The sequence below is a fragment of the Scleropages formosus genome, chromosome 22 (genome assembly GCF_900964775.1).
Source record: "Scleropages formosus chromosome 22, fSclFor1.1, whole genome shotgun sequence".
Classification (NCBI taxonomy): Eukaryota; Metazoa; Chordata; class Actinopteri; order Osteoglossiformes; family Osteoglossidae; genus Scleropages; species Scleropages formosus.
Window position 1 is genome coordinate 20,647,978 of NC_041827.1, and position 16,980 is coordinate 20,664,957.

A 16,980-nucleotide genomic window follows, 5' to 3' on the forward strand; every position below is an offset into this window, starting at 1 on the left:
CAATAACTGTAAGAATCATGATAACAACCCAGACAGATTGATATAAAAATCCTGACACCTGACTGACACCTTTGAATGTTCTCTATATTTCTGTATCAACAGGCATAGTATATTATATCAGGTTCTGCAATCATTATATATAAATATGAATTAATTCATTAAAATTCATAAAAATATGAACCTACGCACCTCGTAAAATTTGAGTAATTGTAAACTCTTCTTTATTTATTATTGTAGCCAAAGCTGCTGTCCAGAGAACTCCTGGACTTGGTTTCTTCTCATTTCAACCTTAAAGAAAAGGAATACTTTGGGATTACCTTCATCGATGACACGTAAGTGCACTTGTATGAGTTTGTGTTGCAGCGTGGCTTGTCAGACTCACTAATACCTTACTGGCGACTCAGAGCTTTTGGGAACAAATTGAAAACACATTCATCCTACCTATTTTAAGGAACATTTTAAACTTTGTGTGTGGAACATTAAACCGTGGACATACTGTGAAATTAATAGGTCTGTACATAAAAAAGACCCTGGCTCAGCACATCTAGTAAGACTGAAACATGCAGTGTTGCCACTCGGTCATTTTACTGTTCAAGCAAGATAAGAGAAGCTCGTTTGAATGCATCTATCAATATCAGTAACATGTAGAAGGCAGATGTTTATAGCAAATGTACAGTATATGCATTTAATATCTAAACAGTATATCAGTAGTGTGCCAGTGTGCTTGTATTCTGTGCTCCCCTATTTAGAGCGCTTAACTATTTGTGTGGTGTGTTGCTATTTATGTACATGTGCATATGTACCACCTCCTACTGTAATACCCTGGAGCAAGGTACTATCCCTGAACTGCCCCAGAAAAAATTGCCCTGCTGTATAAATTGATAAATCAATGTGAGTAGCTTAGCATTATAAGTAAATGCATCAGCTATGACTGTATGTATGAATGAATGTAAATGTAATTTGAAAGATTAAGTGCATTGTTCAGCAGCGTCATGTAATATTTGACCAGCAAGACATTCATTTTTATGCGATCCACCATTGGTTTAAATTTGTCTTATTTTTAAGGGGCCAGTGTAAGTGGCTGCAGCTTGACCGCAGAGTACTAGATCATGATTTCTCTAAGAAGACCGGTCCAATCGCTCTCAAGTTCCTGGTCCGGTGAGCACTTTAATCTTAGATCTGAGCACACACATCCAGTTTAGGGAGTCTTTCCATTGGAAAGCACGGATTTTCCTTTTCCTTCTTCACAATTATGAGACATGAAGTATTAAGTTCAGAGTATTCGTCTTGTGACAGTAGCAGGACAGATGTGCAATTCATGTGCCATGTGTTATCCAGTAGAGGGCATCAATGAATGTGTGTGTATCTGACACACTTCCAGAACACCTGGAGTTATTGTAAATATACCAAATAATACTCCTAAGTGTACCTGGATAACATCAAACTTGGTTGCATAACAATATAATGTATATTAGTATGTATGTACTTTGTGAAAAAATTGGTTCGCGTTACATTTTATGTGCTTCTCTTTACAGGTTTTATATTGAGAGTATAACATTTCTTAAGGAGAACACAACAGTGGAATTATTTTTTCTGAATGCAAAGACTTTGGTTTACAACGTAAGTTGTTCTTTAGTTGATGCTACTCTTTTTATTGGCATGTTTAAGTATATTCTTTATTCTTATTCTCATATCTGTTTTTCCTATTTTATATTCTTTAATTTTATTTAAGCTACTCGTAACTGTGAAATGCAATCTAATTTAACCTGCAAGTGACATTAACTACTGGGACTTAAGTACTTTGACCATTTTGTTTTTGTTTGGATATTTACAGTGTAATAGTCCAGGAAATGTACAGTATCTTAATGCAAGTGAAGAAAATTTAAAAAAATGCATTCTTTTCCACTTCTCGGTTTTAAGTTGAGAGAATGTCACCTACTATGTACTCATATCAACCTGATTTCACAACTGTGCCATGTACTATTTTAAAGCAATTACAAGCAGTTACTGAGAAGGTATAGTTGCACAGAAGTTAAAATGTACATACTGTATCTCATAATTATATCTGACAATGGATCTCTGCAATCTATCAGTCTATTTGTTTTTTATTAATAGCAGTGTTAGGAGAATATACTTTTTCCTTCATCAGAAAGAAAAAGCAAAATTGTCCAATTCTGTCCTTTAATTAAAAATATGCTCAGTTAAGTGCAAATAGTCTTGGAAATGCATTTATGTTTGGAAAATTGCCATGAAGGAATTTCTGTGGGACCCCAAAACTCCCAAGTAGTCGCAAACACTTAGGCCTGAACTTGAGAGACCATGTCTCCAGATGTCAGCGCCTTGAAAGCAGCACGGATTGCCAAAAACACAGTCGGCAGCCATCAAGTCCTTTTGTTTGGGAGGCCTTTGCAAAAGAGAGCCGTGAGCCAAGGAGCGGCCTGAGCTCCAGCCCTGGCCACTGTCCAGAGCTTGTTAAACTGAAGGCCATCATTAACGCAGCCGTTTCAACACGGGCAGCGGCTACTCCGGAGCGTGGAGTGCTCATTTCTGGGGCTGCTCGCACTCCTCGTCCGTCCCTCCCTATTTGTTTTTATTCTTCGTATTTGTTTGTCGCATTCCTTTTTGCACAAAGGCTGCATTGATTGTTCTCGGCGAGTCTTAAATAGCCCCTTAATCCTCAAAAATAAAATCCCCGGACTTTTCTGAAACCTTGCACTGTAACAGCAGGGGAAGGAACAATGGGCTGATTCACGGTGTCCCCCAGCTCTGAAACCTGGATAAACCACTCGAGTCCCCCCAGACAGCCTTGGTCCGGGATCTCGCAGGCAAAGCCGTATTGTTTCAGGGAAATGTTGGATGGGGTTCCCTCTTAATTAGAGAAAGGGGAGCTCCATCAGGCATGTAGAACCGGAAAGAGCAGAGCGGCCATTGCAGCCAAAGTAAAGAGGGTAGGCCGGGACGGTCGGTTCGGTAAGACATACACACACGGTCTTGGCAGGTCTCCACAGCTGCAGCACAGGGGTGTCTAACAGACCGCCGCAGATGATGGTTACACTGCAGCGGGCATTACTTAGCCGCCAAGACCGTGTTACCTTACTTGCCTTACTTACCTTACTGGCCGGGAGTCAGTTCCGCCATTCTTCCCTCTGCAAGTGTTTACTTTCCTGATAAGCATCCTTTTTACTCCTTCCCCACTCTGATCACTAAACATATGTAAATGTGCAAAATCTTGGAAAATTTACTCTGCTGGTCTAGTCGAGGGTGGACTTCTCAAACGTAGAACAAGAGACTCATGAATGCAGAACTTGTTTCAAGAGAGGAGCGCAGATCCTGCCTTTCTGGAAAGCGAAGGATATTTGCCTTGCTTTTGCAAGAACCTCAATTTTAAGTGCTTTGGTTAATTTTAGACTTGCTTACATTTTTTTACAGCAGGAAATCAGTTCACCGGGAGGAATCTCGTGAATTAAACGGTTTTTAAATGGTAGAATTGCAGACTTTCTCTCTCATTCTTTTTAAAAGTGAAACAAACCATTTATAGAGAATATTCTCTAATTTCGGCTGGGGGGGTTCTTCTGATTGTTTGCATCATAATGTATGCGCATATGATCAACAGAAGTGTGCAGATTTTATCCTGGGGTTTTGGAGGTGATAATGGGGTGATAATAGACCCCCGCCGACGGGGGCCATATGGTCCCCCTCCGTCCCACCCCCGGACCTCCATCGACGAGTGACCCAGAAATGTAGTTCTCTCCCATAATGGCATTAAACTTATCTAGGGAGTTTCCTTTCAACTGTAGGACTTGCGATTATTCTTATCGGAATTTAAAAACTGAAATAACAGAGTAGCCCGAGTACGTTTTTTGTCCGTTACTCGCAACGCGAGCAAAGTCCGCAGACAAAAAAGAAAAAAAAAAAAAAAGGTTTCAAATCGCGGTCAGTGCCGCGAACGTCCTCGAGCCCGGTGAACCTGCTGAACGGATCGTACCAAGTGCACAGCGATCGACTTCGAATCGCGAAAAAACTCTCTGTGGTTCACGTACAAAACGTTTAATTCGAAGCTAAACCGTCCGACAGATGTGTGAAATTAAAAACAGTGTTTCGTGTATTTTTCTTTAAATGTAAGTTGGTTCTGTACATAACCGAAGCAGCCCCCCCCCCCGTTTTCTCTGTTTCGTGGTTGAGTCTGCAGTGACTGGACGGTCGTGTCCACCCGTCCGTAGTAAGAGCCGCTGCTGCAGCATAGGGTTTCAGCAGCGCCCAAAACACACACTTGGCAGGCGTTAACGGAGTTAAAACACACTTACCCAGTCGTTTGTTTTTATTTTTCTTCATTTTAACGCAGGGTGACATCGAGTTGGAAAGCGAACATGTTTTCAAACTAGCCGCTTACACGTTGCAGGTAAGTTATCCCGACTGACTGAGTGAGTCTGACTCTGAGGCAATTCTTCTTCGCTAGTTTGTGTATTATTATTTTTTTAAAATCACTTTTGCTAACAAACAAAGCTGATCATGACGTTAATGAAACAAAAAAACCATATCACTGACTGTGCATCCTCACACGGACTTCAGACACACAGATAAGCCGTTTCATTCACAGGCTTAGTGAACACAACATGAGCTCTTCTAATAAATCCCGCTTGTAATCTGCTCTGTTTAATAACGGTAATCGGCGCACTGCGCTCATTTCATTAACTGGCTCAGTTTAGTTAGTATCTTAACCAACGACAGAGTACAAGACTCTTTGCTGCAGCAGCAACAACAACAACGAATAAAAAGAAAATCTAGTAACGCACACCGTCAGTTGTCTCATTTGTCCCACTGTGGTTTAGAATGAGTCATTGCACTGCAGTTTTTCGCCTTCTGTTTTTTCATAGTTTACATTTATGAAGCGACAGTTTCTGTTTTCCTAGGTGTTCCACAGTTATTAAATAACACTTTCCGTAACTAGCTGGGTAATAAACTCTCCCAGTCAGTGTGTGTGTGTGATTTGTAAGCATGAGTGGCATGGGCATCTGAGATGTTATATTTGTCATATGTTAACATTCTTCAATTTAATTTATATGAATCTGCAGGAGGCGAAGGGAGACTATACAAGGTAAGTCATTTATTTTGTGCAATATCATTTTGAAATGTGACAGCAGTTAGCTGTCCTTCCTACTTCTGAATACATCTGATGTGTTTCTCCAAAATTGCTTAGTGTTAAGCTGCTTATTATGACAGCTGTGTAATTTTTACTGTATCGATTCCAGGGAAGTACTTTGCTCGGGAGTGCTATGGTAGATCAGGATTCGAACCTGGGTCCTGAATATAAGGGGGTATCGCAAGCCATTGCGCCACCTGTTACTCCCTTCTTTCCACTTAACATTGCGTCAGGGATTGTAGGATGTCACCTACATGAGACATTTCAGCCTGTGAAGGAGGCTTGGTTCTTTGTGTAGTGGAGGATGAAGTTTCACTTACATGACTGTCTTGCCCTCAGCAGCTGCTTGGAACCACTTGACCAGTTGTATTTTTATGTCAGGCTGATGCCCTCCCAGCACACACACCCACCCACACTCCTCAACCATGCTTAAATCCACAGCTTCTCAGTGTTTGATTTTTGCATTTAAGGTGATCCAAGCCGTGGGTAGTGTAGTGATAAGGGTTTTGCCTTCCAATCTGAAGGGGCCAAGTTCAAATCCTTAATCAGACTACTTACTATAAATAGCTACAACATGCTACATAAAAGGTTAAATCATTCTGAATATGATTGCCTGACATTGTAGTTCTCTAAATACAGATTAAGAAAAATATTAGTAATAATTGTGGTATTTGAAGCCCAGCTCTGTGTTATTTTAGTGGTTTCTGAGTACCTTTGAATGAAATTTGCAGGAATTTACCACAGTATGCAGACTTGCACTTAGACATGGCTCAGTGAACAAACACCAGCCTGAAAGGTCACAGCTGTAAGTTAATGTTTGATAGCAGAGGGTTGTTTTTGTGTGAAAACTTGCATGACCGCATGGTAAACGTAGTGTAATAGTGAAACATATTGGCATTACAGTATTTTACATTTATTCATGTAGCTGGTGCTTTTTTTACAACGCGACTTACGATGTACAGCTTACGATTATTTATACAGTGGAGTAATTTTACTGCTACCTTGCTCAAGAGTACTACAGCCGGAGGTGGGAATTGAACCTGTGTCCTTTGAGTTCAAAGGCAGTAGTTCTAAGCACTACTGGCTGCCCCTGGTACCCAAGGAACTTATTAAATTTGAATATGAAACTTCATACTGTTGGAACTGGGTTTCTGTTAGTGCATTAATGTAAGAATTGTTTTCATGTTTGGCTGTTTGTGTACAGCTGTCAGTTCACTTCTGTGTGGGGAATTAGCTAACTGGCTAATGATTTTACTGTTTTTCATTGGTCAGGAAACAGTAGGTTGTAATTTCTTTCCAAAGTGTTGTGGATTGAACTGCACAGTTGTTTTTTCTGCCTTGCTAGTACATACATGCATCCTTGATGGTCCCAAAATGTATGGAGCAGAGGTTTGGTTGAGAATTGCAGCTTTGTAAAAGGACACACATCAGAGGGTAGGTTTTTTTTTTTTTTTTTTTTTTTCTCCCAGTTTGTGTTCCTGCTTCAGTCACTGGCACACAGCTGTTAAATTTATCTAATCATGTTACTGTGTCAGGTAGAAGTGGGAAGGGGGGTTACTATACAAAGGTGGAACTTAGATGTTTTAGATGTTAGCTGGTGGACTAGCCTGGCTGGCTCATTATTTGAAAATGGTGATTTATTCATTACCTGTATGGTTGTGTACAGTACAGGTTCATAGTTGATCTTAAAATGTGTCAGTATGGTTTGTCGGTGTAATGTTTTTGGAAGTGTTTTGAATACTGTTTTTTATTACTATCAGTGTTCTTCACTGAGGACTTCACTTTAAAGTAGCTGTGTGAGCATGTGCCTAACTTTTGAGGATCACTCCCTGGGGAGGGGAGGGTGTTGCACTTTAAAAAGATACTATTGGAATTGGAATCTTTGTGGATGAATGAAGGGATGGAAGATGATCATGTTCCCGTATTGTATGTGAATGTAGAGTCTTTACCTCCCCCCCTTGTTTTCACTCTTGTGGGTGAAAGTTCACGGGTCCTCCTCGTTAAACCTGTGTTTCTTTTGGCACGCTATAGCAAGGGCCCTGGGGCCCTGAGATTAGGTGTGTGGGAGTCAAGACCTGGTCTGGGTGCCGGGGAGGTTTGTGACGCCTTGGTCTCAACTGACACTTGAGTACGGGGGGGGGCTATAATTGTCATCTCCCACCCTGTTCCAGGCTTTGAGCAGCCTGTCGCCATTAATCTGTGTTCCACAGTCAAGCCTAATTTGAGTCATTATTCATTTTCTGACACGATTTAGATAGAGAATCTTAAAATAGATTTTTTACTGATGGAAAAGGGTATTTTAGAGGAAAGAATGTAATTCTTATCCATATCCACTGAGATAATATAAGTGCGTAATAAAATGGCTTAAATGTGTGTACATCTGTTTCGCTTGGGTAAGGCTTATTAGCAAACAAGAAAAACACACTTCTGGATGCTGTTTTGTGACCATCAATGTATTCTTGTGTGCTTCGACTTGCAGTTGTTCAATATATTTCAGTTAGTCACCTTTCTGACACCGCAGAAGCTGTCTTCAAATGTTACCTTCTGTCCTGATGGTGCCGCATTATCAAACACAATGTCCCTGTGTCCTCATTATTTGTAGATGTTTTTGTGTATCTGGCCACCTCTGGAAGCCTCAAGCAGTAGCACCTCTGCTGAAGCCTCCTGGCTCCGCTTGCTTAGCAGGTGGGGAAGATTACCCTTAAAGGCTGTGACACAGCAGATTTTCTAATGAATTCCAGATTGCTGACAGGAGTGCACTAAAATGTTCCTCAGGTTGTTAAAATACAGAGCTGCCTCTCTGGAAACTTTGTATAATCAAATACTGAGTTGTTACTGCGATCAAAGACAGTTCTCTGTCTAGAGCAGAGGAACAGGCAGACACAACAACCATGTTAAAATCACGTTTTAATCTTTTGACTCAGAATTATTTGGTTCTAGTAAGCAAAGTTGTTTGTCATGAGCTTGTGTTGAAATTTTGTTTTGCTTGTTTAATTTTGTGGTTGTGGTAGTTTAAAACAATTGTAGAAATAGCTTATGGTTTGACTGGAAAAGTCCATGTTCTTAGGATGGAGTGTTTAGTCCTGCTTTGGTGAAAGTTGCTGCGGGTTACTCAGCATCTTGCAGCATTGCAGCGTCAGCTGCTCATTCTGAATGGTCTTTGTTTCCCAGTGCAGGCCTGCTTGTTCTTCTTTTTAAAAGTTGAAAAGCCTTTTGCAATGCTCTCCTGATGAATGAATCACTTCTCACCAATGGACACTGACACTGCCAGGTTCACAGGTTCATGAGGTATTAAATACCTGGCTGGGATGTAATCCAAATAGACTGTTGTGTGATAGAGGGTAGTAAATGCTTTGTTGGCTTTCTTGATGTAAACAAAAACCTTGATTTATCCATCACATGTTTTCAGTGGTATATTATTCATCTGTAATGGCTGTCTCAAGTGTGGCAGTATTGGTTGCGTGATAAATATGGTCTGAAGAGATGGTGTAGGAGTCAAGTGGCTTGTGCTGCTGGACTCTAACTATTTGGTCATTAAGCTTTTAAATTTTGTTTTAGTCTTGGGACTGGACATGCTCTCCAAATATGCTATGTCAAAGGATCTGTGTTGCATAATCTAGATGTGGCGAAATACACTTAATCACTGTGTTCATCATTACAATGCTCTTGTCTGTGGTAGACTCATTTCTAGCCTGAGTGCCTTCATGTCACTGTTTATTTATGCATTCTTATGTAGTGAGGTTGTCCTTTCTACCTGAAAGGACATATAATAACAGGAAGTGGCTCGCCCTGCAAAATATTTAGCAGAACAACTCCGTATATCTTCTGAAGACCACCTGACAATGTGTGTCTTTCATTGTCTTCATGTGCTACATCAGGAAATGATGGCGATATAAGACCTTAAAGGTGGTCTACCTTTTTAGACAATAATTAACTGAAAACTAGAGTAAAGATGGGTTTAATTTTTCACATTTTGTAATACCTAGGATTATATTTTTAGTATACTCACTGCTTTGTGGTTATTGGTACTAGCTGATCAAAAGGAGAGATTTAAACAGCTAAATTTTTTTGGCAGAAAAGAATATTATTGAAGCTTACAAAACAACTTTTCAAGGCATTGTACTTACAGACAGAAAACATGCCCTGACAAGAACATATATTTTTACCTCTGGGTTCCTCTTCAAGCAGATTTACTGTTGGCATAATCTAGGACCAGTCTCTATCTACAAAAGAACTTGGCACAACTTAAATGAGGATTAACCACGGTTTGTGCAACGTGACTCTTCAAAGTTAAACATGAAATAAAGAGAATATTTTCTTCTGCTTTTTGTTATACTTTTCATGCTTTAAGGGTAAGAATTTCAGTCGTAAACCAGTATGCCAAGATTTGATGTCTTGATAACAATACAGAAGCCGTCAACACTGATTATCCTTACTCTTAAGCACCATCATCACGTGTTTCTCAAAGGGGTTACCTTAGAAATGCTGTTTGTCATCACAGTTGTTTGTAATGTTATCCATTTTCAGAGTCTGTAGGAATAATATCTTAGATCTGGAAGACGAGGAATATCTTATCTGAGCAACACCAAAATTAGATTTCTGATGAGCAGGTCTTCCAGTGAAGGGTTGATTTATCTATTCATGAGGGCAGTCATCAGTTTACTTCTTCCTGTTTATTTGCAGTGATGAGAACACTAGAGCAGACCTGAAGAAGTTGCCCACACTTCCTACCAAGGTCCTGAAGGAGCATCCATCACTTGCGTACTGGTAGGAACTTTCACTTGTTACTGTCATTAGGTTGTCTGATGCAGGAAAATGTCCTACTGGTTTTTATTTGGCAATCAGACTTTGGGGTCTTGTGATGCCAACAGCTTTTGTAGACGTAGATATTAGGATTAAGCTAGAATTTTTAAAACTGTAACTGGAATAACTTTATGGAATGTGCAGGACTTTTGCTTTGCTCCATATATTCCATATATTGTAGCAAGTGGTAGGGAACAAACTAGGTTTGCTTGAGACTTTCATGTCTGCAGCTATGTCTCCTTCTCTCAATGTAATGCATAAATTGTACTTTCGCTGAGATGTACGTCGCTTTGGACAAAAGTGTCTGCTAAATGAATAAATGTAAATATATTCCTAGTATTGAAAGCCCTGATTCCTGTGTTTTGGATTTAAGGGTTGTTTGATCAGATCATCGTATGTTTAAGGAAGTCCTCCACATGGCCTAGGGACTAATGTTTTTTTTTTTTTTTTTTTTTTTTTTTTTTGGTGCCTGAATGGAATATCACAGCATTACACTCAGATGCTCAAGGCAACAGTTTAATTTGATTAGCTGCCATGGGTGCCCCATCTCGGATGGGCCAAATGAATAAAGGCACTCTGTTAATATCATTTGTGTCGGAGCTCACACTGTCAGCGATGTCCTGACATCATGGGCCTCGCCCAGGGCTACGATGAAGGGTTCTTGTACAGCCCTGGGTCACATTTCTGGGTCTATTAGGGGCTGCTCCCCCATGATGGATAACAGCTGGAGCTAGATCAGTGGCAACAGTGGAATGCAAATCGCTTGCTCCTTGGATAAATAGCTGTGGGGAGGCGATTCCTCTGAGGTGTGTGTAGAGGGTGGAGGGGGCGATGGGTGTACATTAAACTAGGTAATGCAGGATGTTCTTGTTCCGTCATCCAGACAGCTGCTGTTCTCGTGGGTGCGACAAGCCTTGTAAGCAACGCTGTTGCTGAGACATTGGCATATGCTTCAGCTTCCTCATGCCTGAGTGATGTTTTGATCAAGGTTTTCTGTCATCTCTTGGCAGTGAAGACAGAGTGATAGAGCATTACAAGAAGCTGAAAGGACTCACTCGAGGACAGGCCATTGTGCAGTAAGGGGAATGCTTTGTTCATCTGTGTGATGAGGAGGAGTGTGCAGAGATTTACCAATAACAGTACACAGCTTAGTGCACTGTCTGTTGTAGACTTCAACTGAAGGTTTGGCACGTCTCATCTGAGGTGAATGTTTTTATTCTTCACTTTCGAGTGGGTTACAGAGAGGTTACCTGTTACAAGCACAGCATGTGTCCCTCACTTGATCAGTTAACTTTCTCCTCTCTGCCAAGGCCGAAAGAAATGGATAGAGCTACTTCTATTGACATATCATCAGCAAAAAAAAAAGATATTTAACAATATAGATTAAAAAAAACTTACTTCAGTGTTGAATACTATTAAGCCTTTAAGATAACTTAAGTGAGTTCTATAATCTACACAAGGATTTATTAACTTGTGTAAGTTCTCATTTCTTTTTTGTAGGTATTTGACTTTGGTGGAATCCCTACCAACATATGGCGTTCATTATTATGAAGTAAAGGTAAAAATATATTGCTATAAAATGTTTCGGTGTTGATGGCTTCCTTTTCCAGGAGAGTTTTTGACTGACGTTTATTTAGGTATTCTGGTAACAGCTTTTCTGATGCTAGTGATGTTTTCACTGAATGTTAACTCTTACTGTTTACTGTACAGTACTGAATTCATGAAGCTCACCAAAGTTGAGGGATCCAAGATGAATGTTATTTGTACATTTTGATGGTACTTTAGTTATATAAATTGACATACTTTTTCTGAGATACGAATAGTTTTAACATAGTCTACCTTATTGTTTATGCCTATGTTTTTCAGCTGGAACATTTTTGTAAAATTAGCCATTTATTCTTTGTGTCTTGAACAGACATTCAAATGACATGCTAGTAATGATAATTTTGGAACAATTCAAATGTATTAGTACTTTTTGTGGCTGACACATTCGTTCTTGTATTCCTACCATCCTCTTATTTTTCTTTAAAGCTGCTGCATTTAAGGTGTCAATATAATGGGCACTTTCTCCTTTTACAGGACAAACAAGGGATCCCCTGGTGGCTGGGAGTCAGCTATAAAGGCATCGGCCAATACGATTTACAAGACAAGCTAAAACCAAGAAAGGTACTGCAGATGGCTCTTCATTTTTCTTTAATTCGCACACTCAGTGACCCATCTCACCGCTCCCCATGGGGTAGTTAATTTTCTACTCAACTGTAAATGACAGCCACGAAGAATTTATGGTTTGCGCACTAATCGGGTGCGAGAAGGCTGTGAGGCAGGCTGGGGTGTTAGAGTGCGTGGGATGTCTAAGGTTAGAGAATATGAGAGCTTCTTCTTCCAGTGTTTTTAGTATGTGCTCAATTTCAGAAGCCATAAAATGTCAGTGATTTAAATATATTAAGTTGTAACTTAGACAAGGGTCTAAAATAATACAGTAAAATACTTATGTTTAATACTACCTTTTAAGTGGTTTACTTCCTGTCCTGCCCACCATTTCTCAATGCATTGCTAATCATTAGGTCTCAGTACCCATAGCTGGGTGTGCTGCAGCACCAAATGCCACAGGATTAAACCGAGGTGCTCACATTTCTTTTCTTTTCCAAAACTCTTGGCAAGGTGTAATTATGGCATGCCATAGGGAATGTAGCCTGGAAGGCTGTCCTTGGTGCCCTGCCAGCTGGTGTCATGAGGGGGGGGGGGGGGGGTCTTCACTTGCTGTGCTACGCACCCTGCCCCCCACCTGCTTTGGACGGTGAGCTTTGGGATATGTGATGAGGATCTCCCGGACAAAACTCTCCTGTAGTTATCAGGCCATATGGACTCATATTGTGCAAAGTTTAGCATCCTGATATTAAAAGGCTTGTCATCTGACGAATATTCAGTGTGCTTCCTATGAGGCTGGTGGCCTTTGTATTCACTGTGAGCCCCTTCAATCCTCTCTGCTCACAGCATGTGGAGCTCATTATGCAAAGCTGTCTGTCATTGTGTGTTTCTCAGAGAGAACAAACAATTGATCAAGCAATAAAACACAATTACCTTAGCAGGGATGCTGAAAGCGCCTCCTAAAGACACTGTTGCTTTAGTTTATTCCACGATAAGGGGATGGCAGGGTTTTCACACTGAAAAAACTTCAAAGTGTACATTTCAAAGGCATTATTGTCTTTACAGTTGGCATTTGTAATGGAGTTTATTTCATGTAGTTAGTCAGACTGACTGCTGGCAGTTTGTAACATAAGTTCCTGGGTAATATCTTATGTTCATGGATGTTTTTATAGAGTTATCTTTGCAGCAGACTAAGCATTAGCAGCATACAATATTTATGCTATTATGGTCAAACAAAACATTTCAATAAATGGCATAATTGCTGGAGGAGGACTGCAGAGGAAACATTTGCGCATCCAGAACTGACATCAGCAGGTGTTGTCTGTGATGTAGAGTTTGTGTAGGCTCATTAAAGATACATAATAAAGGAATAAAGCCAAGGGAGGGTTAATATATGCAACCCTGAAGCAAAGCATCTGGCACAAAATGTGTCTTCCTGTGCTGCTGGCTGCACTCACTTCAGATGACCCTTTTTTCCAATGCTTTACTGTCTTTCAGTGCCAGGAAAGCTGCATTGCAGTATTTGGGGTTGGGGAATTTTAACCAGATGACTGAACTGTAATTTGTCCTTTAAACAGTAGCTAATGATGTTAAGTGGCTGTTTCATTATTTAAAGGAATACTGAAGGGAACATTGCTTTGTGTTGCCACCAGAAGTGGGCTTTGTTGAAACCCCAGTTTCTTTGCTATGGCCCAACCTCTTCTACGTAGGGGAGATATACTGTCATCTGTGCTGCCGTTCAGTTGGCTGAGTGGTGCTTTGAAAGCTGGAGCAATTGTGGAAATGTACAACTCTCCACACACCTGCTTGTGTGTCAGGGATGTGATGAAATGGGCGCGGTTTGCAGAGCACTGCCGAGCTTTGTCATACATTGTATAACAGCTGAACAGATAGCAGCCGGTACTTCGGGGCTGATCTTGTTCACTCTCAGGTAGGTAAGGCCAGGCTTGGAATATACCTCAGTCTCTCTGATTCCAAGCATTCTGTCTTACATCATTCTCAGAAATTCAAGGTACACCAGTGGAACAAATAACCAGAGGTTGTCTCTTTGTATCCATGTGCATTCCACATATTATAGTCCTGGGAGTGCATGAAACATGGGCAGAAAGTTTTAATTGGCAAATCCTTTGTTTCATGTTTCAACACACATCTATTGATGTTATTAAATTTGACTTCTTGTTCAGACAGATACTGTTTAAAGTTACATGGATATGAGTTAATAAATGAAAGGACTATCGGCATCAGTTTTTTTCCCCTCAAATATGAACATGGAATGTATTGATGTGTCACATCTTGCACGTATTTTGACAGTCTCTTCATAGCCAGTCATGTGAGTGTACAGGAGGATTTGGTGATTACTTCCGTACAAACCCTTGAGTCATACTGAGGGAGGGAGTGAATTCTGTTGGTTTTTTCTGCCTGTGTGGTTTGTGTGTACTAAGATGCAGAACTGTTGAAGTTCACACTGCTGTTGTATCAATGTTATGCTTCATAACTTACCAGCTGGAGCTGCTTCAGGCTACTGTTAATCTTTATCATTTTTTGAAGATCACAAAACAGTGCTGCAGGAAATAATGTACCTTGAGATAATGTTCCAAAGGACTTAGACTCTTAAGGTATTTGAATTATGGATTAAATGTTTCCATTGGCATTTGTGGAATAAATCCTGTGCAGTTTGGGCACAGGATCCAGGTCTGGGACTCTGCTAAGAGAAGCTGTCATACATCTGTGTCCTTCAGTACATTTTTGGAGCGCGCACACATTTTCTGAACCGCTTGTCCCATATGGGGTCACGGGGAACCGGAGCCTACCCGGCAACACAGGGCGTAAGGCCGGAGGGGGAGGGGACACACCCAGGACGGGACGCCAGTCCGTCACAAGGTACCCCAAGCGGGACTCGAACCCCAGACCCACTAGAGAGCAGGACCCTGTTCAACCCACTGCGCCACCGCGCCCCCCAGTACATTTTGGAGCACTTTTGCATAATGTGACCTTTCCTGTGGATATACAGATTTACAGTATAGGCTTGGGTGATCTGTCCAAGTTCAGTATTTCCCCTCCTGGTTTTGTTCCATTTGGAGTTTGGGCTTCGAGAGGATTTGCAATAATTTCTGACAGAATGGGTGTTTAAATAGGACCCAGGATGGAAGTTTGTAAAAATGTTTGGCTGCGAGGTGTTTTTCATTTTTGAATACTTCTTTGAATCTCAGTATAAGTTCAATTTTTTTGGGGGGAGATCCTTTCTTTTCACTAGGTGTTTTCACTAACACTGTGGTTGTCCGTTTTCCCATAGTGCTACAGAAACTGATCATTAATGATTAGACAGCAGTTGTGGATTCCAGAAATATTTCTCATGGGAGGAAGTTTTGTCAGTCAGGGGGCTGAGGGTAGGAAGGTATACAGAACTGGAGTTATGGCTGCATTCAGAAAATATCTTCAACAAGGAAATAAACCACCAGGGTGTCTGTGTGCCAGCAAAGATTAATCCACCAGCTATGAATGTTTACGCCAGGCTGAAAAGAAAGTAAATAGTTTCTTCCCAGGAAGGTCAATAGCAAGAACGCCTTTGTGTTCACGGAACCAGTTTTGCGGGTTTCTCTGTGGAAGTGGGAGCCAAGTAGCTGAGATGGTTTTGGTCCATGAAAAAGAGATAGCGAGTGAGAGAGCCTGGAGCAAGCATGGGGTAGCACTGATCCACCCAAAGGTGGGAGAGAGAGAACCGGAAAGCTGGTGATGTCAGAGTGGAGGTGGGTGTGGGTGGAGCTTTCACTACTGAAACTCTTGCAACACCTTTTGGGCTTTCTGAGAACAGTCGAGAGTATTGTTGAAGGAAGCATTAGCCCTGTGGGAAATATACTTGTGGATACAGTACAGTTCGGCTCATTTGCAAGTGATTTAAAAGTCAGGGAACTAAAGGTAAGCACTGCATTCTGCGTTTTGTGCCATCTATCCTATGAATACGCTCGCTGATAGAGTATATAAATAAGCATGTTTCTGTGCTTATTTGAGATGGTAATATGCATATGTTAGCACATTTCAATATTTATCTTATGCTTTGTATAGTTTCATAAAAGTATTGGTCTGTTAGAGTTTATAAGATAGTCATGTCATGTCCTTCTGAGGAAAGGTCCAACTTATAATTTTTAATATAAGAGCCTGTTCATTGGGTACAAATATAAAATTAGTTTTACATTTTGAAATATTCGTGTGTAAGACTGTCTATGAGAGAGCAAGATTAGCTTTATACTAATACCATCTAACTTACTGTCAGAAACTCTACAAGTGTCATCAATGGTACGTTCTTGCAGCTGTTTCTCCAGTGCTACATGCTGTGTCCTGTTGTTTGCAGCCCTGCTGTAGGCAGATTGGAAAAAAATCAGTCTCACAAGGCTTAATTAAATACAACGTGTGTTGGGATGTCTTTTATATCCAGTTCTAATTGCATTTTCAAGATCCTCAGATTTCTGTCACATGAGACAGTAAAGTTGAAAGTCTTGTCTGCTTGAAACATGACTGAATAATTAGTTTTCTGGTATCTGGTTGGGCTTTATTACAACAAGGCTCAAAAATGTGTTATTCACAAGTGTTAAATTTCTTGGACTAGTAGGGCCAAGCAGTTTTTGTGAAGTGGTTGTTTTGTTTTTAAAATGGTGAGTTGCAAACATCTTAAAACGCACAACTTCACCTTCTGTAAGTGTGTGTGTGTGTGTGTGTGTGTGTTTTTTTTTTTTTTTTGTTCCTGGTAATACACCTGTACCAAATAATATGTTTCATTCCCATAGTTGTTCCAGTGGAAGCAGCTGGAAAACCTGTATTTTCGGGAGAAGAAATTTGCTGTTGAGGTGAACGATCCTCACAGGTTAGCAGATTGAAAGGGGTGATGTCTGTAT

The 16,980-nt window shown here is 40.6% G+C and overlaps 1 protein-coding gene across 5 annotated transcripts in view; it reads left to right on the plus strand.

The window, feature by feature from the left end:
• The window catches only part of frmd4ba (FERM domain containing 4Ba), a 53,800-nt gene that overhangs the window by 28,366 nt on the left and 8,454 nt on the right, over positions 1-16,980 (plus strand). For 4 of the 5 annotated variants that reach the window (XM_018734136.2, XM_018734137.2, XM_018734135.2 and 1 more), the window contains exons 3-12: positions 238-332; positions 1,066-1,158; positions 1,536-1,620; positions 4,343-4,399; positions 5,073-5,095; positions 9,824-9,907; positions 10,954-11,019; positions 11,444-11,501; positions 12,023-12,109; positions 16,873-16,949. In XM_018734136.2, the coding sequence (XP_018589652.2) occupies positions 238-332; positions 1,066-1,158; positions 1,536-1,620; positions 4,343-4,399; positions 5,073-5,095; positions 9,824-9,907; positions 10,954-11,019; positions 11,444-11,501; positions 12,023-12,109; positions 16,873-16,949 (725 nt within the window). Of the gene's footprint in view, positions 1-237; positions 333-1,065; positions 1,159-1,535; positions 1,621-4,342; positions 4,400-5,072; positions 5,096-9,823; positions 9,908-10,953; positions 11,020-11,443; positions 11,502-12,022; positions 12,110-15,370; positions 16,007-16,872; positions 16,950-16,980 lie in introns of those variants that run through there. The other variant, XM_018734138.2, reaches the window with a different exon arrangement.